We start from the raw sequence: 24,305 nt of genomic DNA on the forward strand, positions 1-24,305 counted from the left end.
GCAGCTAATTCTTGATCTTGACTCAGGTCGTGATCTCAGGGTGGTGAGATGGAGTCCCTCACCGGGTTCCCTGCTCAGCAGGCAGTCTGTTTCCTATTCTCTCTCTCCCTCTCTGCTTCCCCCCACCAACCCTCCTGTCCAAGCATGTTTTCTGTCTAAAATAAAAATAAGTCAAGAATAAAGTCTCACATGCTTCCTTTTGCCTTCTATTCCTCTGCTGTCACTACGAAAATAGCTGTCCCTCAGGTAGCCACTGCCCCTACAGTCTAAGGTAGAGCTACTCCAACCTATCCACGAAATGGAAGCACGAAGTACAGCTGCCCCAGCCTCTTCCCCTTAAGGCAGAGCCACCAACCCAAGCCAAGCCTGAAGCAACAGAAACCTTCCTATCCCACCACCCCCACCACCCTAAAAAAAATGTCTTGGTATGGACCCGGGTTCTAGACATTGCTCTGCCATGGTGTGACCTGAGCATGCTTTTTCTCTGCCCCAACTGTGAAATGAGAAGGCTCAGATGAACGTGTCTGTAAGTCATTTTTTGAGTTGACTCCAGATGTAGAAATGTCCACCTCTTACCAGCGTGGAACATTAAAACAAAAACAAAATATAAACTTGAAGTTTCATTGGGGAGAATGTAGACCTAATCTTGACTGGGTGGTATATTCATGTGCTCTTTCAATCAGTCACCATTTATAAACACATGATACATGTATTATGTACTTATTATGTGGCCAACCTCGTATTACGTGGCCCGAACCTCAAAGGCGAGCAAAACCAGAGTCCACCCCTGTCCTCATGGAGCCAGTGGAAGCGCTCACATTATTTCCGTGAAACCTGGTCTGAGTCTCCCAGCAAGGGAGCAGAGGGAATGGAGAGGACGCCCACATGCAAGGCGTTTGTTGCAAGAAGCCATGACAAGCCTCAGTGACAGGTTAAGGGAACATGTAATAGAGGGGAATGCCAAATATCTCTTCTCACCCAGGCATTTTGATCTCTATCCCCTTAATAAGATTGCTCAATAGAAGCTTCAGATTAGAATCTCTTGAAGTACTTGAAAAACTTGAAAAAAGGAAAAAAGTGCTAGGGATGGGAGTCCTACCTCCTGAGATTCTGATTTACTTTGTGAGCATTAAAATCATTATCTTGGGCACCTGGGTGGCTCAGTGGGTTAAAGCCTCTGCCTTCAGCTCGGGTCATGATCTCAGGGTCCTGGGATCGAGTCCCGAATCGGGCTCTCTGCTCATCAGGGAGCCTGCTTCCCCACTCTTTCTCTCTGCCTGCCTCTCTACCTACTTGTGATCTCTGTCTGTCAAATAAATTTAAAAAAATCTATAAAATCATTATCTTTTAAATGTCCCCACCCCAAAAAAAAAGGTCTGCTGTGAATAGGATACATCCTGTATCAGTTTCTATTGCTGCATAAGAAATTAAACAAAATAACAAATAGAAAATAAGCAAATTTAGCAGCTTAAAGAAATATTGATTTACTAGCTCACAGTTCTGTAGCTCAGCGGAATGTGTGGGCTCACCTGTGTTCTCTGTTCAGGTTTTACAAGACCTAAATCAAGGTGTCGGGGGGTTGAATGCTTATCTGAAGCCTCTGGGGGAAGAACCCTTTTCCAGGCTCGTTCAAGTTGTTAGCAGAATCCAGTTCCTTATAACTATAGCACTGAGGCCCCCTTTCCTTTGCTGGCCAACTGCCAGGGGCCACCTGTATCCCTACTCACACGCCTCTCTCTTTAAAGGAGTAACCTATGTGTTGAGTCTTCCTCGTGCCTAGAATCTCTTTGAACTCCTCTTCTGCCCTCCCCTTTTGCTCCCAGTAGAAAATTCTTTCTTGATTGATTAAATTGGGCCCACCCGGATAATCTTCCATTTTTAAGATTTTAACATAATACAATCACAGGAAGAAAGACTCATTACATTCACTGGTTCAGGGGATTTTGGTATGGAATCCTGAGGGTGATTTTTAGAAATTCGGTCTACCGTATGTGATCAAGATAAGTGCCAGGCACTTAGTAGGTCCTCAAAGCATACTTGTTAAATGGGATGGAGTCAACTGTCACTTTACTGTGGCAAAGAAAGAGAAAGTATAGATGATCAAAGAGTAGCTGATAAATGGGTCATTTACCATGCTTAATTGTATCTAAGCATACATTACTTTTAAAAATTTTTATGGGCGTATCTCTTTTACACACACACACACACACACACACACACACACACTCTTCCACAAATCAGATATAGATGGCCCAATACCTTCTCACAAACAGTATACATATGTGAAAACACCATGCAGCTCAAGAATCACAACATCCCAGCATCCCAGATGCCCTCATGGGGTTTCTTTCCAGCTACTAACCATTCCCTGTTCTTATATTCCCCTTTCATACACTTAGGGGAACCCCTCTCCTGACTTCTAATGCCATAGATTCATCTTGCCTGGTTTCGGAAATATAAATAAATAAATAAATAAAAATAAATAGGTAGATAGAATCACACAATATATACTTTTGTCTGGCTTTTTTTGTTCAATGTTCTGCCTGTGTGTTGTGGTAAGCAGGCTCTAAGATAATCCCCCATGATCCCACCTCGTAACACTCATGGCCTCCCTTTGAGTAGCTTGCCTCTAACTAATAGAACATGAAAACATCGAGGGGATGGCACTTCTATGATTGGGTAACAAGAGGTTGTGACTTCCATCTTGCTAGCAAACTCTATTTAGCCTTCTTAGCTTGTGTGCTTTGATGAAGCAGGCTTCCCTGTTGGAGAAGCTCTTGTAGCAAAGGAGTGAGGCTGGTCTCGGGCCAAAAGCCAGCAAAGGACTGAAGCCATCCGTCCAACAGCCTGAGAGGAAGTGAATTCTGCCAGCTACCACGCGAACTTGAAAGCTTCCCTTTCCCAAGTTGAACGTTCATATGATGTTGGCCCACTAACACCTTCACTGAAGCCTGTAAAAGACCATGAAGCAGAAATCCCAGCTCAGCTGTGCCCAGATCTCTGTCCCACAGAAGATGAGATCATAAATGGGTGTTACTTGAAGGCTCAATTTTGAGGTGATATGTTACCATCAACAGATGCCTAATGGATCTGGTTTATCTGTGTTGTTGTATATAGTTGTAATTCATTCATTTTCATTACTTTATAGTAGGATTTGGTAAAACTTTTTTCCGTAAGGGACAGACAGGAGATATTTTAGGTGTTCCTGGCCAAAAAGCAAAACTGAAGTTATTATGTAGCTGCTTCTATATAATTTTCACATGTCACAAGATATTCTTTCCCCTCCCAACCACTTAAACATGTAAAAAACACACTTAACTCATGAACAAGACACAGAGAGGCAGTACACCATATTGGGTCCATAGGCCATAGTTTGCTAACCTGTACAGTATGGGGTGGTTTGTTTAAACCACAATTCATTAATCTATTATTGATGAACATGTGGGCTGTTTCCAGTTTGTAGCTATGACAAATAATGTAGCCACGAACATTCCTGTATAGGTCTTTTGGAAACATGTATACATCTGCCTGCTATATACCCTCACAAGGGAACTGCTGCATCACAGGATAAGCATTATTTAGCTTAATATGCCAAATGGCTTTCCAAAGTGGTTGTATCGATTTGCCTACCGCCAGCAGGATTCATGAGTCCTTGCTGCTCCACAGTCTTGCCAAGACTTGGTATTTTCTGTCTTTTCCTTTTGGCGATTCTAGTGAGAACTGTTTCATCCTATCCCCAGGTGATCAGTCAGAACTGAAAGCCCCAACTTAACTTCTCCTTATCCTTTATCAGGTTAAGCCATGTGATACTGCTCTATTTCTACATTAAAAAAAAAAATTCAATATTGGCTGTTTCTTATGGCTAAACTAATATTTCCTTCACATCTCATTTACATTTATACTAAAAATGAAATTCAAACTAGAATGCACATCAACTGGGAAGGATCTGAAAGATGTGAACTGAAATTAAGTTTTTAAATTAAAAATGGATTTCAGTGACTTTTACATTTTAGTAATGTAAAACCCAGATCCTTAAAAGCTTGAAGACAGACCAATGCTTTTCATTTTCATTGCACATGAAAATCACCTGTGGGTTTTTAAAATTTAAGTGTCCCTATCCAAACATTCAGAAATGCAGATTCTGTGAGATTAAGATGAGGTTAAGAATATGTGTTTGTAAAAGGTTAGTGGACCGAGAAGGTCAAGAATCATCGCTTTGCTGGTCCCTTGGCTTTCTTTTACAAATGTTTTATCTAAGAAAAGACTTCTATGAGAGGGGATAGAAAGCACCTGGATTTCAGTTCCTTCCAGATGGTTATGAATTAGATTGGAAAAATTATTTTATCCATGGCAAATACCCATTGTGTCTCACTGAACAGGTCTTGGGCTACTTTACCAAGGATGGAAGTTTTGGGTTTGATTTGCACACAGCTTTATGGACACACAGTTAAAATATCACCGATGGCATTTAATAGTTACACACAGGTATTTTTAAAAGCACCCAGACACAGCCACATTACCCAATCATAGTAGGATTAGGCACATACTTAGTGACCAGAAAAACAGTGGTGCATGTACATACTCAAAAACAAAATTATTTTTTTTTTTTTAATTTATGACCGGGACAAAATCTAAGTGGTTATCTTTATGGGAAGAATCAAATCTTTGTACTTCCTTATTTTCCAGAGTAGTTCTTAGAAATATATATATATAGGGGCGCCTGGGTAGCTCAGTGGGTTAAAGCCTCTGCTTTCGGCTCAGGTCATGATCTCAGGGTCCTGGGATCGAGCCCCACATCGGGCTCTCTGCTCAGCGGGGAGCCTGCTTCCTCCTCTCTCTCTGCCTGCCTCTCTGCCTACTTGTGATCTCTGTCAAATTAAAAAAAAAAAAAGAAGAAGAAGAAGAAATATATATATTTTGGGGTCGGGGTGCGGACTGGAAGTGGCGCCATTCGAATTTCCAAGCTCGAGGCCTTTAAAAGACTTACTACAGCCCTGAGTCAGATTTTTCGCCCAAGACCATCCCCTTAGCTCTACCAGCCATAACGCCATCTGCATTTCCGCGTGCAAGAAAAAAAAAAAAAAAAAAAGTTTGGGAACTTCATTTTTATCAGTGTTTACCAGCTCTGGCATTCTATTGCCTTCCACGTGATTCTTTCTCCTGTCTGCCTACAGCACCCCCAATGCCCGGAGTTAGGACACAGGGTCAGAAGTTGAAAGAACACGCATTCTTAGGCGCTGTTAATGATTAGGCCCTATCACAGACCGTCAATGGGCTTCCAGTCCAAACAAGCTGAAAGCCTCCTAGTTGGGAAGCAAGACAGCTTTCCATCATCAGACATCCTCAGGTGGGATCCGGTTCCTAGGTTTGGTTCCTAACAACCCCTTGAGGACGATGCCCGTTCGGGATTTTTAAGCCATCGCCCACCCATTTTAGGTGTTTATCCACCTGCACCACCTGGAGGGTCAGAGGACAGCTCTATCACCTGGCGGTATTCTCCGGGAACTCCGAGAATCCCAGGGCGCTGAGAGAACAACTTTCTATCGCACCTTGTGCAGCGGCTCTCTGGCCCAGAGCGGGGAACCATAGCCAGCTGGTGGATCTGCTCTCCTCACTAAATGGTTAGCCAAACAGCCGGCGAATAAGCCCAGAAGATCTCACCACAGACGCTGCCGCCTCCAGCCCTCCGCACAAGCCCTACCTGGCGCTCACCCACTTCCAATTGCCGGCGAAGTGCTCAATCTCGGGTCTCTATTCAACGCCGAACGGAGCCCAGCGCAGGGCAGCTTGGGAAATGTAGTCCCGGCCACGTCCCGGGATCGCCTGCTTCGCCCACGAGGCCCCCTGAGGAGGGATTATTCTACCTGAGCCGGCTGCAGCCAGATCTGCGGTCCGAGTGTGGAGAAGGGGCCGTCCCCCGAGGAGGATTCGGGGTGCTCTCCCGGATCGGAGGGAAGGAAGGAACTACACTTCCCAGGCCGCCCTGCGCGGAGCCGGAGCCGGCAGCCTCGCTTTGCGTGACCGCGGCAGGTTGGTCCTAGAGCAGATGAGCGCAGAATATTTAGGCGAGAGCGCGAGGAGGGGGGAGCGCGGGGCAGGAGGAGTATCTCGGCCGAGAAAATTATGCATGCGTTAGGGAAGCTCTGAGAGAATGGCTGTGGAAGGTAAGGGACGCTTGGGCATTTTAAGCTCCCTCTTAACCCGCGCACCCCATACACACATCCCTGATGAATCCTGGGGAACGTGGGGAGGAGAGGAAAGAGGGTGGTGGCGAGCGGGCCCTTTCTTCCTACACCTCTTGGCACTCACCTGAGCCACGGAAGGCCAGTAGGTGCTTTCTTCAGTTGCTTTGGAAAGACATGTAGGTGCGCAGCACTTTGGGGTTGGAGGCGAAGAGTACCCCTAATGCGACACGGTGTACTGGAAATGGGGGGAAAGCCGGAGAGACCGGCATGAGGTCTCAGCCCCGAGGTGCCCCTTTCGCTCTCCGCTTGCACTGGAGGCGGCTGGGTGGCCACGGAGCTGGGGATACTCGTTTTGCCCCTCACACGTGGGAGAGGACCCCAGCCAGGTGCGTCATCGGGAAGCATGGTCTTCGACTGGGTCCAGGACCCCTGTAGTGCGCACCCGGCAGCGGAGCAGCAGATGTACTCAAGAGGGTGGAGGTGACCCTACACCTGTCTCTGTTTATACGACCATCCCGGGGTTAGCAAAGTTTACAGAAAAGAAATGGAATCCGCCAGGAATTAAAAAGAACAACCAGTCCCTTCCATGTGGGTGAATCCTTTTCTTCCAAGACCACCTTCCTCTCTCCTAATATAATTTTAGCATCTGGCTTTGCAGTTTTGGCTCTATAATACTGTCTCCTCTGAACCTCCTGGGTGAAAGCAGGGGCAGGAGGTTTGTGAGGGATCCCAAGTTTTCCTTTCAGATTCTTGTTCCCTTGAAACAGAGACTTTTTTTGTGGAGGGTAGTTTATGGCGGGGGGGGGGGGGGGCGGTATGTGGGCCAAATGTGTTTGCGGTGTCAAATTAGAGGTCAAACTGTGCCTGAATGATAAAATGCAATAGTCCTGGGACTGAAGGAGAACCTACAGTTCCCCCCAGAGTTATGGCTCCTGAGTGTGGCTCAGGTAAGAGGGGAACTGGGGCAGGAAAAAGAGGGCATGCCTGCCAGTGCATCTGGCTCCTTGCCAAGGGGAAATGAGTCTGTTCCTTGTAGGCTAGAGGCAAGAGGGAACCACAAGGCTTGCTTTCCTCTCCCCTCCCTGCCCCAAGAGAGAGCAATTGAACTACTCGGACTCCTGCTCTCATTATAATTACTTAACTATCTGAAGTAGTAACAACCCAGTATTTTTCTGTTCAGTACCTTAACTCAAAAAACTGTTGCCTTTGTGCTGAGGTTCAGAGCTCCCTAGATGGCTACTTTTAGTTATATTATATTTACATCTATGGTTTTTATATGTCTGTAACAGACATGGCTTTGAAAAAAAAATAGACAAAGATGTTTCTAAGTTTTCGCTACTGTGCAAATGTAATATTAAGGTGAGAATCTGGCTTTCTGCATCGTTACAGTTGATGGTAAGTGAAACAAGACTTCAGATGAGTGGAAAAAAGATAAAAAAGATAAAGTTCATCCTGAGCTTCAGGCCAAAGTTAGGATGACCTGCGGTACCCCTTCTGCCTCACCCTTAAGATGACCTTGATTATCCTCTCTTCTCTGCACTTTTCTGTGTTCCCAAGTGAGGGACACTCCCACTGGTTGCCAGTCCGAGGTGTATTTGAAAACCATTTCCTGTTCACTGTAAGAAGTATAAAATTAGTCATATTTCTTGTCTGATGGGTTATTATACGAGCAAAGGCAGACCTTGTGAGAAAACAAGAGCTTTGGAATGAAGTACACGTAGACTGCAGAGGCTTTTTTTTTTTTTTTTTTTTAATCCTAGAGACTTTTTGGTTCAAGTGCTTGTCTCTGATAAACAGGAGAACCTGAGTTTGAATCACGATGAGGTCTCAACTCCAGGACTGAAGGGAGTCGTTTAAACTTCGACTGCAGAGAGGATTCCCTAGCTCTGTTTTTGCAAAGGCCGTTTGCTCAGCCTAGATTGGGCACTTCTTGGCTACTCACCTGATCTTTCAAAAGGCTCAGGAAAACTTCCCAACCCTGTCTCAACCCATTGTTCCCTCTGCTTTCCCAGCTCTCTGCTCTAGTCTGTGAGAGGTACCTTCTGCACTAAATGTCCTTAGTACTGGTGCTTACACCTATTTTAACATTTCCATACTTAATCTCTCACTAGACTATAAGCCCTTTGGGGTTGGGACCTTGTACTTTTTGGCTTTATATTCCCAGCCCCTAGCACAGTACATGACCCATAGTATGTTCTCAGTAAATGCTTACGGGATGTATGGGAAATATTTCATGGCCATTTTTGTAACTGACTCCGTAGGTGTGCACGGGGCTTTCTTAGGAGCCCATGTGCTGTAAAATAAGGGACTTCGGAGAAATTTGAAGGTAGGGGAGATTTTTTAAAGGAAGCGCCCCTCCAGTTTTTTTGTCCTTGTGCTCGAAGAATCTTTTAGAGCAGGAGTTCTCCTCTGCGGGGTAACAGTCCTCCACGTGTGGGATTGGGATGTTTTGGGGCTGCTGTTGGTATTTTTTTTGTCCATGGGCCAGGGATGCTGTATGTCCCTCCATGCATGGCCATCCCATACAAAGTACACAACCCAAAACCAAGTTAACCAGCGGTGTCCCTAAGTTCGTTAAGAAACACTGATTCAGAGAAGGAATTTGGCCGGAGGAACTGGAATTGGAAATTGGGTACATGTTACTTAACATCTGAACTTTAGTTTCTGCATCTGGGAAAAAAGGACGCACTACTGATAACTTCCCAGGGATGTTGGGAAGATTTAATAAGGGAGAGGGCTTCTGGGGGAATGCTACCAACATAGATCCTCAGTAAATGTTTTTGTACTCCCATCCTTCTTAACAAAACAAACAAAAAAACAAAAAGAAAGGAAACAAAAACCTTTACTATTTGTCATGTTTTGTATTCTGAATTTTCACTTATTCTTACAAGCCTAATTAGCAAAATAGAAGGGTTTTTTTTTATCATGTGTAACCTGTTTAAGTAAGCTTGACCTTGTGTTAAGTGTAACGTGTTAAAAGTAGTAAAAGTGTTAAGAACAAATAGAGAGCTCATTCATTTTGTTAAACCTATAGCCTTGAGTTTAAGATGACAAAGAGATGCCCTTTGTTTTATGGCTACCCTGGGTTATAGTTTCTTCTCTGAAATTAATTACAGTATCTTGTTTCTATTTCCTAGCATGGCGGCGAGCCATGCCTCCCCTTTATGGACAGCTGGGCAGCTTAGAGTCCTGCTTTCCAGCCCTAGAGCCCCTGGTCCCCATTCAGGGTGGGATTATGTTTACATCCATTGTCTTTTTTTAAAAAACCATTGTATTTTAGTAAATTACCCCAAATAGCTAGGATAATTAGGGCCACTAGAGAGGAGGTGGCATGCAGAAACCACAGAGTAATCCGTTCTCCATGGACAGCTTGTGTAGATGATTGTGTCCATAGGTGATGTTTAACAGAAATGGATTGCATTGTTACACAAGGAGAGGAAAAAAGTGGACTCATCAGGGACCGTGTTGTATTCATCTCTGTATTCGGGGACTGGTGCTTGGCAATGATTGTTTCTTGAGTGGAGTATAGATGCCCTGAAGCAAGAGAACCGTATTCCTACTCCTTGTTCACATTTCCTTCTCTTCTTGGTTCATCTTCAGAGCTGCATCAGCAGAGTGGGGTGGATAAACATTGGTGCGTCCTGTTTCTACTCCACATCTCATAGACTAGTCTCTCTCATGTGGGATAAAAATGATTTCCAAGTTTGAGCACTCCATCTCCCCAAGGATTTCAAATGGAAGGCAGTGTGCTGTAGATGACAGATCTGCGTTAAGGAATCTGAACTTTCCATCCTAAATGAACACATGGGCTATCAAATGGCCTCAAAGTCACTTAAGGCTCAGGTTTTAGAAGTTTTTCCTCCTGTAAAAGAGAAAAATCAAAACAAAACCCTGCCTGTCACCAAGATATTGTAAGGATACATAAGAGCGGCTGTAGGAGAGGGCAAACGAGCTGGTCAAACACACATGGGAAAGAGAAGAAGGTTTCAGTAAAGGCTCTCCACCCCACTTGAATTCAGAACTGAGTCACGGAGACTCGTGATGGGATATGAAAGTGACATCTTTTTTTTTTTTTTTTAAGATTTTGTTTATTTGTTAGCATATGTGGGCAGAGCGGCAGGCAGAGGGAGAGGGAGAAGCAGACCCCTTGCTGAGCAGGGAGCCTGATGTGAGGCTCCATCCCAGAACCCTGGGATCATGACCCGAGCCAAAGGCAGCCACTTAACCAACTGAGCCACCCAGGCGCTCCAAAAGTGTCTTCTTTATTTCAAGACTCCATGGGTTTTTGTTTTTGTTTGTTGTGTGGATTTGGATTGGATGAGAAAAGCAGACTTGCTAATCTAGTTCCCAAGCAGAGCCCTTGTCCCTCCTAGGAGTTGCTGCCCCTGTAACAGCCTGGGGAGCGGGGAGACCAACGGCTCCTACAGCAGGCAGGTGGGACGCAAAGGGAAGGAGAGAGGCCAGAGCCGCGTGTGCTTTGTTCCTTTCCCTAGACCTGCATGTCAGTAGTTGTCTCCTCTTCTGAACCTAATTACCCGTGAGGGAGTGGAGAGAGACTGGAAGGATCCACATGGTTTTCCCTCCTGTGAAGCCTGGAGCAAGGAGGGCTCCGAGCTAGCCCACTGGCATTTTTCTAACTACGACTCCTTCTTGAGAACATTGTGTGTGATCCTCTCTGCAACTTGGTGGTCTGGTGCTGGGTGCGGGTAGGCACTGTGCCTTAGGCCGGGCCCGTGGTGGACCCTTCATGAAGCTTGTTGGATGAATGAGGAGAAGAGAATTAATGGGTAGATGATGGATGCTTCTGATTCCCCCAGTATCCCCTTGGACCCCTGAGCGAACTCCCACCTGTGTTCACCTGCGGAGTAGGAGCCGAAGAAGCAGTGGGCGTGTAGACCCGTTTCTCTGACGGGCCCTTACATGTGCATCATGATGTTATCATTGAACTAGCTGCTGCCCCATTCTCTTTCACTTCACTTATCACCAATGGGTCTTTTTTCTTATTTCTTTATTTACCCCCCCCCCCCCCCGCACCAAACTTAATTTTGTCCTCTGGGACATAAAATCGGACTTTCCTGTACCAACAACTTCTATGAGTCACGTTGTTTTAAGACCTTAGCACAGTGACCGGAAGCCTGTCATCGAAAATTCCTGGCCAGTGAGAGAAACGGGGCCTCAAGCCCTGCCTGCATGCTTTCCGGGGCCGTGGTTCCTGCCACTCCCCTCGCTTCCTGGGGACCTCTCACCCGTCCAGGCAGGGCCTCAGTTTAGTCCTGCTCTTGCATTGCCTGGCCCAGTCCTCTCTTCTGTCTTGCTGTATGTACTCTTAAGCCAGAAGAAACAAGGGCTGGTGCTCCCAAGGGGAGGCTGCGTAGCCCTTTGCTGCCGTAACTGTGTTCTGTTATGCTGAGTCACGGTACATGCTGTGCTGACCTGCGCGGGAGGGGCAGCCCAGGGTGGGAAGCCGGTGCTTGACCTCCAGGAAAGGTGCCATGTTGTGCATTTGACTAGGAGAAGGGTGGGCAATTGCAAACTTTTGCTGGCATTCATATAGGTTTTGTATTTCTGTTCATAGGCAATAGAACACAGTCTGGGTGCGGGGAACTCTACTAGATTTGGGGGGGTGGGGTGGGAGTCTAATCAGGAAGGGAGCTCAGCCCTTTCTGTACCTCCCCGTCATCCCTTCGCTGAAGGCGACCAAGAAGCAGATTAGGTGGAATGACAGAAGTGCTAAGTAGAAGCACAAGCAACCTTACGTGGGAGGTCTGAGAAGAAATGGAGCATTTAGTTCTGAGCCGGATGGGATCGCCTAACCAAGGGAGGAGCGTTCGCGTGAGCTTTCAACCAGGATATTGATGGGTGGGGAATGGCAGAAACGGCATAAAACTGTGGTGCATGTAGAGTACGTTCTACCTAATGGACTTTTTTCCCCCCACAGTCCCAGGATTGTGGTTCTTTAGCCCTTTATGGGCAGGAACGTGAATGAGGATGCTCCTAAGTCATTTCTGGTCCATTCCTTCTCCTGTGGGCTCTATTATCTGCTTGGCCAAACCTCAGCACTCCCCACAGCCCAGTTGGATCTTGCATATGGTCCTTCCAAAGCTCCAGGAACAAGCAAGGGAAGGAAGCCGCTCTCTTGGAAATCAAGCTGATTTCTCCCCACTTTTCCGAAGCGGAATGTAGCAGCACTCCCAGCTCCGAGCTGGCTCCTGAGAGCAAACTTGGCTATATTTAGTCTGGTTTTTCTAAAGTGTGGGTGCAAGAAGCTACCGGCACAGTCGCCTCCCCGAGTGAAGAGTACGAAGGGGTGGCGACTATTGGGTGACAGGGGCGGCCGCCTGCCTGCCTTCAGACTTTTTTCCAAGGGTGCTGAGGCTGGGAGGAGCCAGCTGCCAAGTTCAGCATTTTGCTCCTCGCCTGCCCTTGCTGCTGTGTTGGGTGGTTTTCTTTCAGGAGACAACCAGGTCTGCAGTGACTTGACGGATGTTTGTGATCCTGGGGGCGGGAAGCCTCCGCTATGGTTCACGTGGAGAGCTGGGGCCGGAACGGGCTCAGGCCGGCTTGTGTCTCCCCATGAGGGCTGGGGCCGTCTTTAAATGGACAAGCTCTGCAGCGGGACTGGGTGTGAACCCCAGCTCTGCCGAGGACCTGGGTAATTCACTGAGCAGCTCTGAGACCTTTTCACTTATTTAGGAAATGGGAATATTAATAGTAATGACCTCTAGGTACATAAAGGGCCTTACATTGGAGGGCCGGTTCTGGTAATTGCTCAGTAAACACTTGGGAATTGTTAGACAACATGAGGGCGATGTTGTCTCCTCCCTGCCTTACTTAAAAGGTATCTGAGTCGTTTTCATGGCCTCGTAGTGTAGTGTCCGGTGTTGTAGTAGATGCTCCGTGATGGAAGGTAGGTTTTCTGAGTTGGTAAGACCAACAAAATGTCATTAGTAAAATATGAGGCATTCTCACTTTTTTTTTTTTAAAGATTTTATTTATTTATTTGACAGAGATCACAAGTAGGCAGAGAGGCAGGCAGAGAGAGAGGAGGAAGCAGGCTCCCCGCCGAGCAGAGAGCCTGATGTGGGGCTCGATCCCAGGACCCTGGGATCATGACCTGAGCCAAAGGCAGAGGCTTAACCCACTGAGCCACCCAGGTTCCCCGGCATTCTCACTTTTAATGTATTATTTGATTATCTGATTCCCTGCAGTAATGAGACTGAAGAGGACGTAAAAGTTATACCAGGAGTATATTCACTAAAAGTTCATCACTTAAATGTCCCCCTCCCGCCCCCAGAAAAACTTTCTTGCCACTTAACAGCTGCTATTTTATCGGCGGGGCTCTGTAATGGTCTGATAATCCCCGAGCCATACGATAAGTAAATTGATTGCAAAGCAGAATTTCAGATCTTGCAAAAGAAAATTTCAGGCACTCCATGAAATTGACATTGGGTCAGAGCTGTATGATTCTATTTGTTTTCCAGAGAAGATATGGCTGGGTTAGGCCACATAACCATTAAAGAAGATCATAAGCTAAGATGGTGATTGATAGGCACCAAAGAACAGTATTAGGGTCATCTAAGGATTAAGAAGTTTTTGGTGAATATTGATGCCCTAATATATTTTGGGGAGAAAAAAGGGTCTATATAAATAGGCTCTAAAGGGTCAAATGTAAAATGAAAAATGTTTTGTTCTGATAGAAATCTTATAGAAGTTACATAATAGAAAAATGGATTCTTTTTGTCTAAGAATTAACACACAGTTAAATCATAATTTAAATTTGGTTAAATAGATTTTAAAAACTCTGTTTCTCCTGAGATAAAATATTTGAACTATTTCAGGGTTTTGAAACTAGAGTCCCTATTTCAAATGTTCTCTTTTGTTCTATATTGATAAGTTAAGAAATTTAAAATTTGAGTTATTTAGGTATCATTTACATACTATAGAACGCACCTTTTGTAGCTCTTTGCATTTTGACAAATGTAATGTATTCAGTCTTAACACCATTACAATCATATTTAATTCCTACACCCCAAAATGTTTCCTTGTGCCTCTTTCTAGTTACCTTTCACCCACAGTCCCTGACAACCACTGCCAAGTTCAGTACTTGCACTCCTATCTTTTTCAGAATGTCCTATAAATGATATACTATGTTGACATTCGAGTCTGGCTTCTTTTAGTCATGCAATGTACTTGAGGTACACCCTTATTGTTGGACGCTTCCATTCAGTCCTTTTCATTACTTAGTAGTAGTCCACTGAATGTACATACCACTGGTTATCCATTCACCAGTCGAAGTACATTTGGGTTGTTTCCAGTTTACATTAAATTTGGAAAACCACTGTAAATAGTTTTTGCGTGAACATGTTTCTCTCGTATAAAGACGTAGGAGTGAGGTTTTTGAGCCCTATAGTAAATGTGTTTTAACTTTATGAGGAACTGCCAAACTGTATTTTAGAGTTATTATGCCTCACATGTAATACTGGGCCAAATTTTCCTCAATTTGGATTTTCTCTGTATTGACAAGTCATTGATAATGAGGATCTCACAAAAATAAGGGAATTACATCAAGGGGTAGAGTTTAGGCATTTGGATAGGGTTAGGAAGAAGTAGCTTTCTGGAGGTGGGCTTTTGGTGCTGCCTTTTACAAGAGTATAGTATGGCTTTGGCAGATATACACCCTTGGTTTCTACCTTAGTCCAGATCTCAAGCATGGATATGGCCTAGAAATGCCACTGGCTTTGTATCCAAAAGCAAGCTGTTAACAAATTCTTAGGTTACTTACTGTAGAAGGAACTTTTCTTAAACCCTGGATATTGAGTCCTTGTTGTCAAATAAGGAAAGAAACCCAGATGAGGAAAGGCTTACCTTGGAGAAAGGCAAGAGCGTGAGGAGAGGAAAGGGAAGACCATGTTTGAGTCCACCGAAGAGGAGCGTACCTGGGTGGAGTAGGGCACAAACTTACCTGTCCCTGCAGGAAGTTGGCCTTATTTGCCAAGGGAAGTCATGAACTCCATTTTGTGAAACCTTAGGTTAGCGGACTGTTTCTAGTGTGATTGAAATTTTGAGAAGGGGGCCAGAGGCTGGTTTTGCAGCTGTGTGCCATTCTGATTTAGAATTGGGTCTTTCATCAGCTAACCCTTTATGTAGTGGGAGCAATGCTTGTTTCACTTGCAAAGACTACATTTTATCTGGTCTCAAACAGGGTGTAAGTCCTGACCACAGAATTGTTTCCAAGCACGAACCATAGTCTTGGAGGTATCCTTTGGATGTTCACACACTAGGATTTCCACTAGGATTTTTCCACCAGTCCATGTAACTGTGGCATAGAGTACTTGAATCTGGGATTGCTGCAGAATTACTGTATGTGTGTGCATTACATGGGGGTGAAAATGTTGCTAACCTGACTTCAGTAGATGTACTTTGCACTTGATTTTTATCTCAAGTTTGTATTGCCCCTTTGATGACCAGTTACTTATGGTGTAGGAGAGAGCAACCAGTCACCAAGAAGTGGAGATGGGGTGTCCCAGCTCTTGGCCTTGGTGAGTTAGTAGGTGTGTGTCAGAGCGTCGTGGTGCCCAAGCTCTTGCTCTCTTTCTCTTTTCTGTTTTCAGTCAGCTTTTTGATGTCAGGATGCTTAATACTTCGGTGTGGATAAACTGGGATGGACCATTTGTGTTGGAGTTACTGAGGAAGTGTGTGTGGATATAGCATTTATTTCTGTAGCTTGCACTGTTTTTTACATTCACAAATTTTTTTTTAAAGATTTTATTTATTTGACAGACAGAGATCACAAGTAGGCAGAGAAGCAGCCAGAGAGAGAGGAGGAAGCAGGCTCCCCACTGAGCAGAGAGCCTGATGCAGGGCTCGATCCCAGGACCCTGGGATCATGACCTGAGCCGAAGGCAGAGGCTTTAACCCACTGAGCCACCCAGGCACCCCAACATTCACAAATATTTATCAATCAGTTCCTAATGGTTGAGTTTAACAATCCTCATAATGGCTGGGTAAGCCTATGAAAAGCAGGTGTATTGGACCTTGACCTATTTTTAGGTCTTTCTTTCATGATAACATTTTCCTGGGACACTTCATGACACCTGCATTCCTAATCCCGTCTCTTGGGTGTGTTGTTGTTGTTTTGGTAAAACAGACGTGGGGCCCCGAATTAAATATGTGCCCCAAGTCATTCTTACTAAACACATTGGGGAGACACTGAGAGAAGGGCAGGGTTCTTGATTTCCTCTTAGGATCTTAGATTATTAATCCCTTTACAACTGTATGTATAATTTGTGTGTGGACATTATGTGTATTTTTCACTGGGAAAAAGACTGGGGCTTCCACTCTGTTCTCACAGAGGCTAGGGATGAGTAATATAAGCCCTATGAGAACATGCATTTGACTTTTCTGATACCTCTTCAGCACCACAGCTGTGTCTAACACAATGAAGGCACATGAATATTGAGAAAACAAGACAGCTAATGTTATTTTGTGCCTACTCGGAGCGAGGTTCTTGGTGTCTGTTCTAAATATCAGTTTTCATAATGAAGGGGGATGGGTGGTTTTCCCATCCAATAGTTGAGGGAATTTAGGTCCAGAGAAGATATGTAATTTCCCCCAGACCACACAGCTAATTTGTGATAGAACCAGGCTTTGTTGCCAAATTTGCTGTATTTCAGAGTCCTTTTTCACTGTACTATGTTGCTTTCTGGTTCCGTTCTAGTTCAGTAGGTTGGTTCTAGTTTACTAGCTCTCTCCTGGAAATTTTTGCAATTTAAGAAAAGGAACAATACGTAGTAAAATAAATCATCACTTATTTGGGCTCTACAATAGGAAAAGCTCGGGTTTGGGGTTAGAATCAGTAATGTGTTTATCTTATTCCTGCTTTGCACGGTTTTGCTGCTTCTCTCGTAAGGAGCCCCAGGTCTTCAGGTTTTAATTGTTGCTGTTTTCGCATGCTGCCTTCCAAGTTCACGTGCATGCCCAGCACAAACTGATGTAAATCTCTGCTTCATTTGGACAGTAAGTATTCAGTGTGCACCTCTGATGGGCTCAGCACCATGAATGGCCCTGGGCAATATAGGAATCTAAGGCTGTAAACCTTCCGGTCGTGAGACTTACAGTCTAGAGGCTCGAGGGCCGTACTGTGGAAGGTATCCCAGTAGAAGAGGGGTGGACGTGGGCAGGACACGTGGGCAGGGTAGGCTGTGTGGGGGCTCTGCACTCGGAATCAGGGGAGCTGCCCCACCCACAGCAATGGCCCACCCACGGCCCTGGACTCCCCTGGAGAAGTCATCATAGTTTTAAAGAAAAGCATGAATGAACTACTGCGGAAGGCTTGGTCATAACCTGAAGAAATTGAAAAGCAAGCTGAGGTAATCAGAGCTAAGGAAGAGATGCGAGAAATATTTTGCAGGGGGAAAGGATGCTAGGATTGGGGATCGTTTCCTTACAGGGTGTGGCAGACACGTAATTGCTCCCAACTCTACAGCCCTGCAAAAAAATAAAGCCTAACTTCTTAGCAGCCAGAGCCCTTCCCAGACTGCTAGGGCCTTCCTGCTCTAGGCCGATTTCCCTCCCTTCTCCCCTAGGAATCGGTGCTGACAGTCCCTGGAGCTCAGCGATCAGCTGTGTGCTGGCTTGCTGTGCATCTGGAATCTTCCCCCGCCCATCTTTATTCTTCTCTCACCGCACGTGCCTTTCTCCCACGGGTTCATGTGGTGTCCTTCTCCCATCCTCTTGTGCACGTGTCTACAGCAAGAGGACAGGTGGGTGAGAGATGGAGATCTTCCTGTATGAGAAGAGCGTGTCTGCCAGGCAATTACAGTGTGGAAGGGGTAGGATGAGAAGCTGAAGCATACAGGAGAAGCAGCCAGTGGTAGTAGGAAGCCATGTCAGAGTGGAGTGCCAGCATCACGTGAGCGAGGTGTGCCCTGGGAAGTGTCCATGGGTTTGGCAGTAGTAAGAGCTATTCTAATGAAATGGGGAAGCGGGTCCATATTATAATAATACCAGGATTAAACGGGTGATGAGGATGCTACTCTTCACACAAATCATTGATGTGCAGTGAAGGGAGAGATAGTCGTATCATGAGAGCGATTGAGATTAAAGAAGTTGTAAACATGGTGAGAAGACCTATAAGGAGGAAGATGGAGACCCTGACCTAGATGGGAAACAAATTCAAAGGAAGCTTTTCCTTTCCTTTCTTTTCCTCTCTTTTCTTTATTTATTTGAGAAAGAATGAGAAAGAGCACGAGATGGGGAGGGTCAGAGCAAGAAGCAGACTCTCCGTCGAGCAGGGAACCCGATGGGGACTCGATCGTGGGACTCAGTCCTGGGACTCTAGGATCATGACCTGAGCCAAAGGCAGTTGCCCAACTAACTGAGCCACCCAGGCACTCTTTTGTTGTTGTTGTTTTTGTTTTTGTTTAAGCTAGAAATATTTGAGAGTTTGTAGATGATGTGTGTGAACTGACCCAGTGGCGAGAGAGAATTTGCAGTTACAAAAAAGGGAAAACTGGGAGAGCAAGGAGCATCAAGAGTTTAGATGTATTACCTCCTGGGGAAGGTATTTTTTTCTGGAAGGGATGGGTGGTGCCTGGTGCACATGAGCGTTATAACTAAAATATTGAACGATCAAGAAATACTAATGCCTATTCTATGTGCTAGGCACTGTCCTAACTGTTTATCCTATATTAACTCATTCCCCTTCACATCAGTCCTATGTGGTAGGTACCAGTATCCTCTCTATTTACAAATAGTGAAAGAAGCACAGAGAGAGGTTAAGCAACTTGCCCATGGTCGCTCAGCTGGTCAGTGGTAGAGTTGGAATTTGATAAAAACAGAAGATGTCTGTCCATTTTCCTAGTTAGAAAATTTTAGGGAATACTGGATTAAGACATTATCATCCTTAGAATTCTTTTTAAAAATGAGGTTATTAAAGGGTGACCTTTAAGAACCTATGGGTCAGGGGTGCCTGGGTGGCGGCTCAGTGGGTTAAGCCTCTGCCTTTGGCTCAAGTCATGATCTCAGGGTCCTGGGATCAATCCCTGCATCAGGCTCTCTGCTCAGTGGGGAGCCTGCTTCCCCCTCTCTCACTGCCTGCCTCTCTGCCTACTTGTGATCTCTGTCTGTCAAATAAATAAATAAAATCTTTAATAAAAAAAAAAAAACCCATGGGTCGTTGCCATCTTTTTGTGAAATCGTTTATTTTGTAATAACTCCAGGTCAGACAGGTATGGAAGAGGACTTGGAATTCACAAATGTCAGAGGAGGGTATAATTTTCAGAACAGGAGTCTGAAAATTATAACCTTCTGGAAAGGTTAGGCTTTGGCAGGTGCTTGCCTGTGGAACAGGGGTTGGGTGCACAGGCCAGCGAGGAGGTGCCCTGAGGGTACGCTGATCCTACAGCCTAGGTTTGGGCTTTCAGGAAAATAGTACCCGTAATGTCAGGAAAAGTAAAAGTACTGAAAATAAACTTGGCCAGTTTCACAATTTTGCAAGATGAGGACATGCTCCCTATTTCCTTCTATCTCCTGCCTCCTTCCTGCTTTTAATGCTTTAAGATTTAGGTTTCCAGGGTGCTGATGCCATTGTCCCTGATTCTAATGGTAAGGGAGAGTGATTTTCTGGCTGATGGTTGGTTCTATTGCTTGCTGAGTGCCTTTGCACAACCCCATGAAACTCCTGCTTCCCTCTGACCTGCTTTGCCTGGCCAGAGTTTCTTAATTGAAACTCAATAGCTGGTAGCTTTTGGCACCTGCATGTTTGCTGGGGCTCACTCCAAGGCTATTATCTTTGAAATCATACCGCCTTGGCTTTACACAGCATCCTGTGCTTTGCAAAGTACAGTTTCGCATCTGAACCACAGCTGATCCACTGGCAGCTGGAACAGACACTTTTGTTCCCATTTCATAAATAAGGATGTGAAAGTTCCCTCACCCAAGGTCACAGAACGTATTAGCGGCAAAGCTTAGATTTAGAACTTGGTGTCTTGAGTCTTTTAGGGCTTCTATTACTGCTTCCATGATTGAAGGGATGGCAACAGTGCCTACTTTGAAGGGGTTTGCAAGTGGGATGTTCTACAGGGGATCAAGAATTTTTCTGAAATTAGAGATGACAGCAGCCAGAGTGAGGCCAGAGGTCCTAGAGTTCTCTGGAGGCACCCAGTCCTTAAGTAGTGAGAAGTTAAAGCCCTTTTTCCCCTCTTCCATTATTTTGTTGATTTGCCATAATTGCATCTTCTAATGAGCTATATTAAAGTGACATTTAAACATTCTTTTTCTGGGTATGAAAATTCTTCATAGTCACGATAGACAAAGCAGGGAAGAAACTAGGGATCACGATAGCTGCATTTATTAGGCACTCCATGATATTAGCAACCGGGGCTGCTTTTCAACCAGCATTCCCTGGTATGGCTCTATTGGTTTTTGATGGCGAATGACTGCTGATGACTTGTGGTCCAAGCCATACTGGTTGTTTGTTTTGAAAATCCTACCTGTTCACAATCCCATGAGCTGTTTCTTAATCGCTCCATTTCCTACATGAAACATTTGCGGCCCAGAGAGCTTAAATAATTTCCTCAAGGTCACCAGCTGTTAAATGGTAGAGGAAGAATTCAAACCCAAGTTCAGATGACTTCAGTGCCCACTCTGTTGCCACTAAAAAAGCCCAGAGACCACCCCAGGGAAAGTTCATATTTCCTTCTGGGCTTTCTATTAAGTCAGTCATGATAGCCGGTGTAATTTGTCATTCCAGCAAACCTCAGTGGGTGTTTAGTTGGTAACATATGAAGGTGTTTTTGTTTTGTTTTTGGTTATGTAAGCATAATGAACAATCTCATTCTCCATAGATACGGCATTTAATAAGGCCCATGACAGAAGCTCTTGTGAGGGCAACAGACACCTGTCTGAGTTTCAGAAGGGTATCCTCTCATTCTGTCACTGTGACTTGATGGTCATTGTTATGATCAGAGCTATAGAAGAAACCTACCTTTTGAAAGAAAAGGTGTGTCTGTTGGATGGCATGAGAGATCTGTGCAAGATGAGAACAGGATCCAGGTTAGTTGTAGAACTTAAACACCTGTTACACATTTCTTAAGCTAGGTTCCTCTACCTTTATTACAGATTATTGATGATTCATGTGAACTACTTTTATTTGATTATTGCTATGACTTCTATTCTGATTTTTCAATATACTCTAACAAGGTTTTCTACCTCCTTTTTTTTTTTTTTTTTTTTTTTTTTTGAGTTTCATTTTGGCTTCCTGGTCTATCTAGTGATTCCATACTGTGACCTTGAACTTTTTCTTGTTGGTATGTGCAGTCTTCAGCCACTTTTATTAGTGTTAATAAAACTAATTTTATTCTTTTTTTTTATTTTATTTTATTTATTTTTATTTATTTGTCAGAGAGAGAGAGAGCGAGCACAGGCAGACAGAGTGGCAGGCAGAGGCAGAGGGAGAAGCAGGCTCCCCACAGAACAAGGAGCCCGATGTGGGACTCGATCCCAGGACGCCGGGACCATGACCTGAGCCGAAGGCAGCTGCTTAACCAACTGAGCCACCCAGGCGTCCCAAAACTAATTTTATTCTTAATAAAATTATTTCTCATTTATTTTTACATTCAGAAACACTGCAGTTCTTATATTTAGCCAGTATTTATTTTTGACCTCTTAGTTTTAATATTTTTAAATTAAGGTTTCATTTTTCAGGTGACAAAATGTACACAAATATTTTATATACAAACACAGACAGATAAATATTCTTTACCATTTAGTAAATGTTTGCTGTATACCGAGGATTGTTAGTTCTAAACATTCTGTGTAATGCCTGCTGTACTGTATTTATTCCCATTTTGCATATGAGGTAATAGGCTGTGGGTAATAAATTTCCTGAAGCTACTTAGTAAAAAGTTGAGAGTGGAGCTTGTGTATATATATATAGAGAGAGAGAGCTGAAATCATCATAATAATGGCTAAATGTATTGAGTCATACCATATATGACAGGGAATATGACGAGTACTTTATAAACTGAAAATTTCGGTTTTTTTGTATGAACATAATTTAAAAATCACTGTCTTTTAAAAAATTGCTTTATAATATTGTTATTACTGTTGGCTTAGTGTCCTATAAACTCACCACTAATTTGAACCAGAAGTTTCTCTGTTAAATCTCCTTCCAGTACGTGCACGCATCAGGTATTCTGTCAGTTTCCGAAGCAATTTTCCCCCCAAAATCTGACTAGTTTCAAATAGGTCTCTAGACTTGATTCAGAGTTGTGTTTGGACCGCCTTTCACCTCCGTCATTCAGATGCATTTTTTGATGTCTGTGTTAGATTCCTGCTTATAGGACCCTGGGTCTTCATCCTGTCTTGTTCTCACCTGGTTTTGATGGAACACCTCCTCCAGTTACCTCCTAAGAACAGGTACATAGGAAGTGTGCTTTTGAGAATTCGCATATGTGAAAATATTCTATCCTTGTACTCTATTGATACCTTGATTCAATTTGAAAAAGTTAAACTGTTTTCCCTTACAATTTTGAGGCTTCTAATATCTTCTCATTTCCAGCCTTGGTTTTGAGAAATCTGAAGCCTTTCGGATTCTTGATCATTTGTATGAAATAATACATTTCTCTTCTTGAAGTTATTTAATCGTTTTGCCTAATGTTGAGAAATTTCACGAGACTATGCCTTGTTGTGAGCCTACTGTGTATTTAGTGGTCTTTCAAAATGGAAATTCCTGTCATTCATTTCAGGGAATTTCTTTTGAATTATTTCATTTCCTTTTATCCAATTATGTTCTTTATTTCTCTACCTGCTGTCTTTAAGAGGATAAAGTTATTGGACTAGTTTTTGGTTTGTTTCCTATTTCTCATCTGTTCTTTTTGTTTGTACTTTTTGATTTTTATCTTTTAAGCATCTAATATTTTTAGTTTTTCTAAGGTCTTTTTACCTGAAATTTTTATAGCCTTAAAATGATATAATATCTTTCCATATGTCATTGAGGATATTAATGCTAATAACATATTTGTTCAATGGAAATTTACTTTGTTCTCCATGTTTCTTTCCACATTGCCTTCCCCCCTCCCCCAACCCATTCATTCTGTTCTCTGTTCTCGTTAGATATTCAGGTGTTTTTACATAGTAGGTTCTCTGCTCATACTTGAGGTTTTTTTTGAAAGTTCTCAATGGATGGGACCTGTGAATCCTGGTCTTCATTATAAGACATATTGGCTGGATTTTTAGGACCAAGGAGGGGATTGTCTTCTCTCAATGTTTAGTTCTTTTTTTTTTTTTTTTAATTGGACTAGTTAATCACTCAGAAGACCCAATATTCAAACTCCAAAGTCTGATTCTAGAGTCTGTGCCCTTATTCACTTAATTTCTTAATTTCCAAATAAGGTTCATTGTCTTTGTATAGTTAATTGTTTCTAAAAAAGTTAGCAATCTAAAGGTAGACTTTATAAGCATTACGATTTTTTTTTTTTAAGATTTTGCTTATTTGAGAGAGTGCACAAGGGGGGGCGAGGGGCAGAGGGCAAGGGAGAAGCAGACTCCCTGCTGAGCAGGGAGCCTGACATCATGCTCCCTCCTGGGATCCTGAGATCATGACTTGATCCTGAGCCAAAGGCAGACCCTTTTTTTTTATTTCCCAAAGGCAGACACTTAACCAACTGAGCCACCCACATGCCCTTAGGCATTATTGTTTCTGAAGAGGATTTAACCAGAAATCTCCCTCACTACAAAAATCATGGTACATGGTATGTGCTCAGAAAATTGTGTAATGAATTGATATTTTGCTCAGAGCATTAGAACTTCAGAACAACATGTAATAAGATGTAGAAAAGCCCAAGTTCCCTAACTCCCACCCTAGTGCTGTAGTGTGTGTGCATACACTCAGACGTGACCTAGGTGCTCATGAACTTCAAGAGCGGTGTCCTGTTCCTGGAACTTCTTGCGGCATGCGACTTTATATTTGGGATCAGGAGTTAGTATTGAGGTGGCACCTGAAAAGGGCAAGAGTTGAGGACAGGACTGACTGGGATTTTAGTAACATGGCAAACACCTGTGCATTCAGATTATGGCATTTCAGATGTTCACTTAAGCAAGCATTCTGCTGACGGCTTC

At 43.9% G+C, this 24,305-nt stretch overlaps 1 protein-coding gene across 1 annotated transcript in view; it reads left to right on the forward strand.

Annotated features, from left to right (window-relative positions):
- The first annotated feature begins 6,064 nt into the window (after nt 1-6,064).
- Nucleotides 6,065-24,305, forward strand: part of LOC111146786 (sterile alpha motif domain containing 12) — a 384,040-nt gene continuing 365,799 nt past the window's right edge. Inside the window, exon 1 of the mRNA XM_022502468.1 lies at nt 6,065-6,164. Coding sequence (XP_022358176.1) covers nt 6,152-6,164 — 13 coding nt within the window. The 5' untranslated portion in view covers nt 6,065-6,151. The remainder of the gene's footprint in view (nt 6,165-24,305) is intronic.

This window comes from Enhydra lutris, unplaced genomic scaffold, assembly GCF_002288905.1.
Source record: "Enhydra lutris kenyoni isolate GAN:26980312 unplaced genomic scaffold, ASM228890v2 scaffoldscaffold14, whole genome shotgun sequence".
Taxonomy (NCBI): domain Eukaryota; kingdom Metazoa; phylum Chordata; class Mammalia; order Carnivora; family Mustelidae; genus Enhydra; species Enhydra lutris.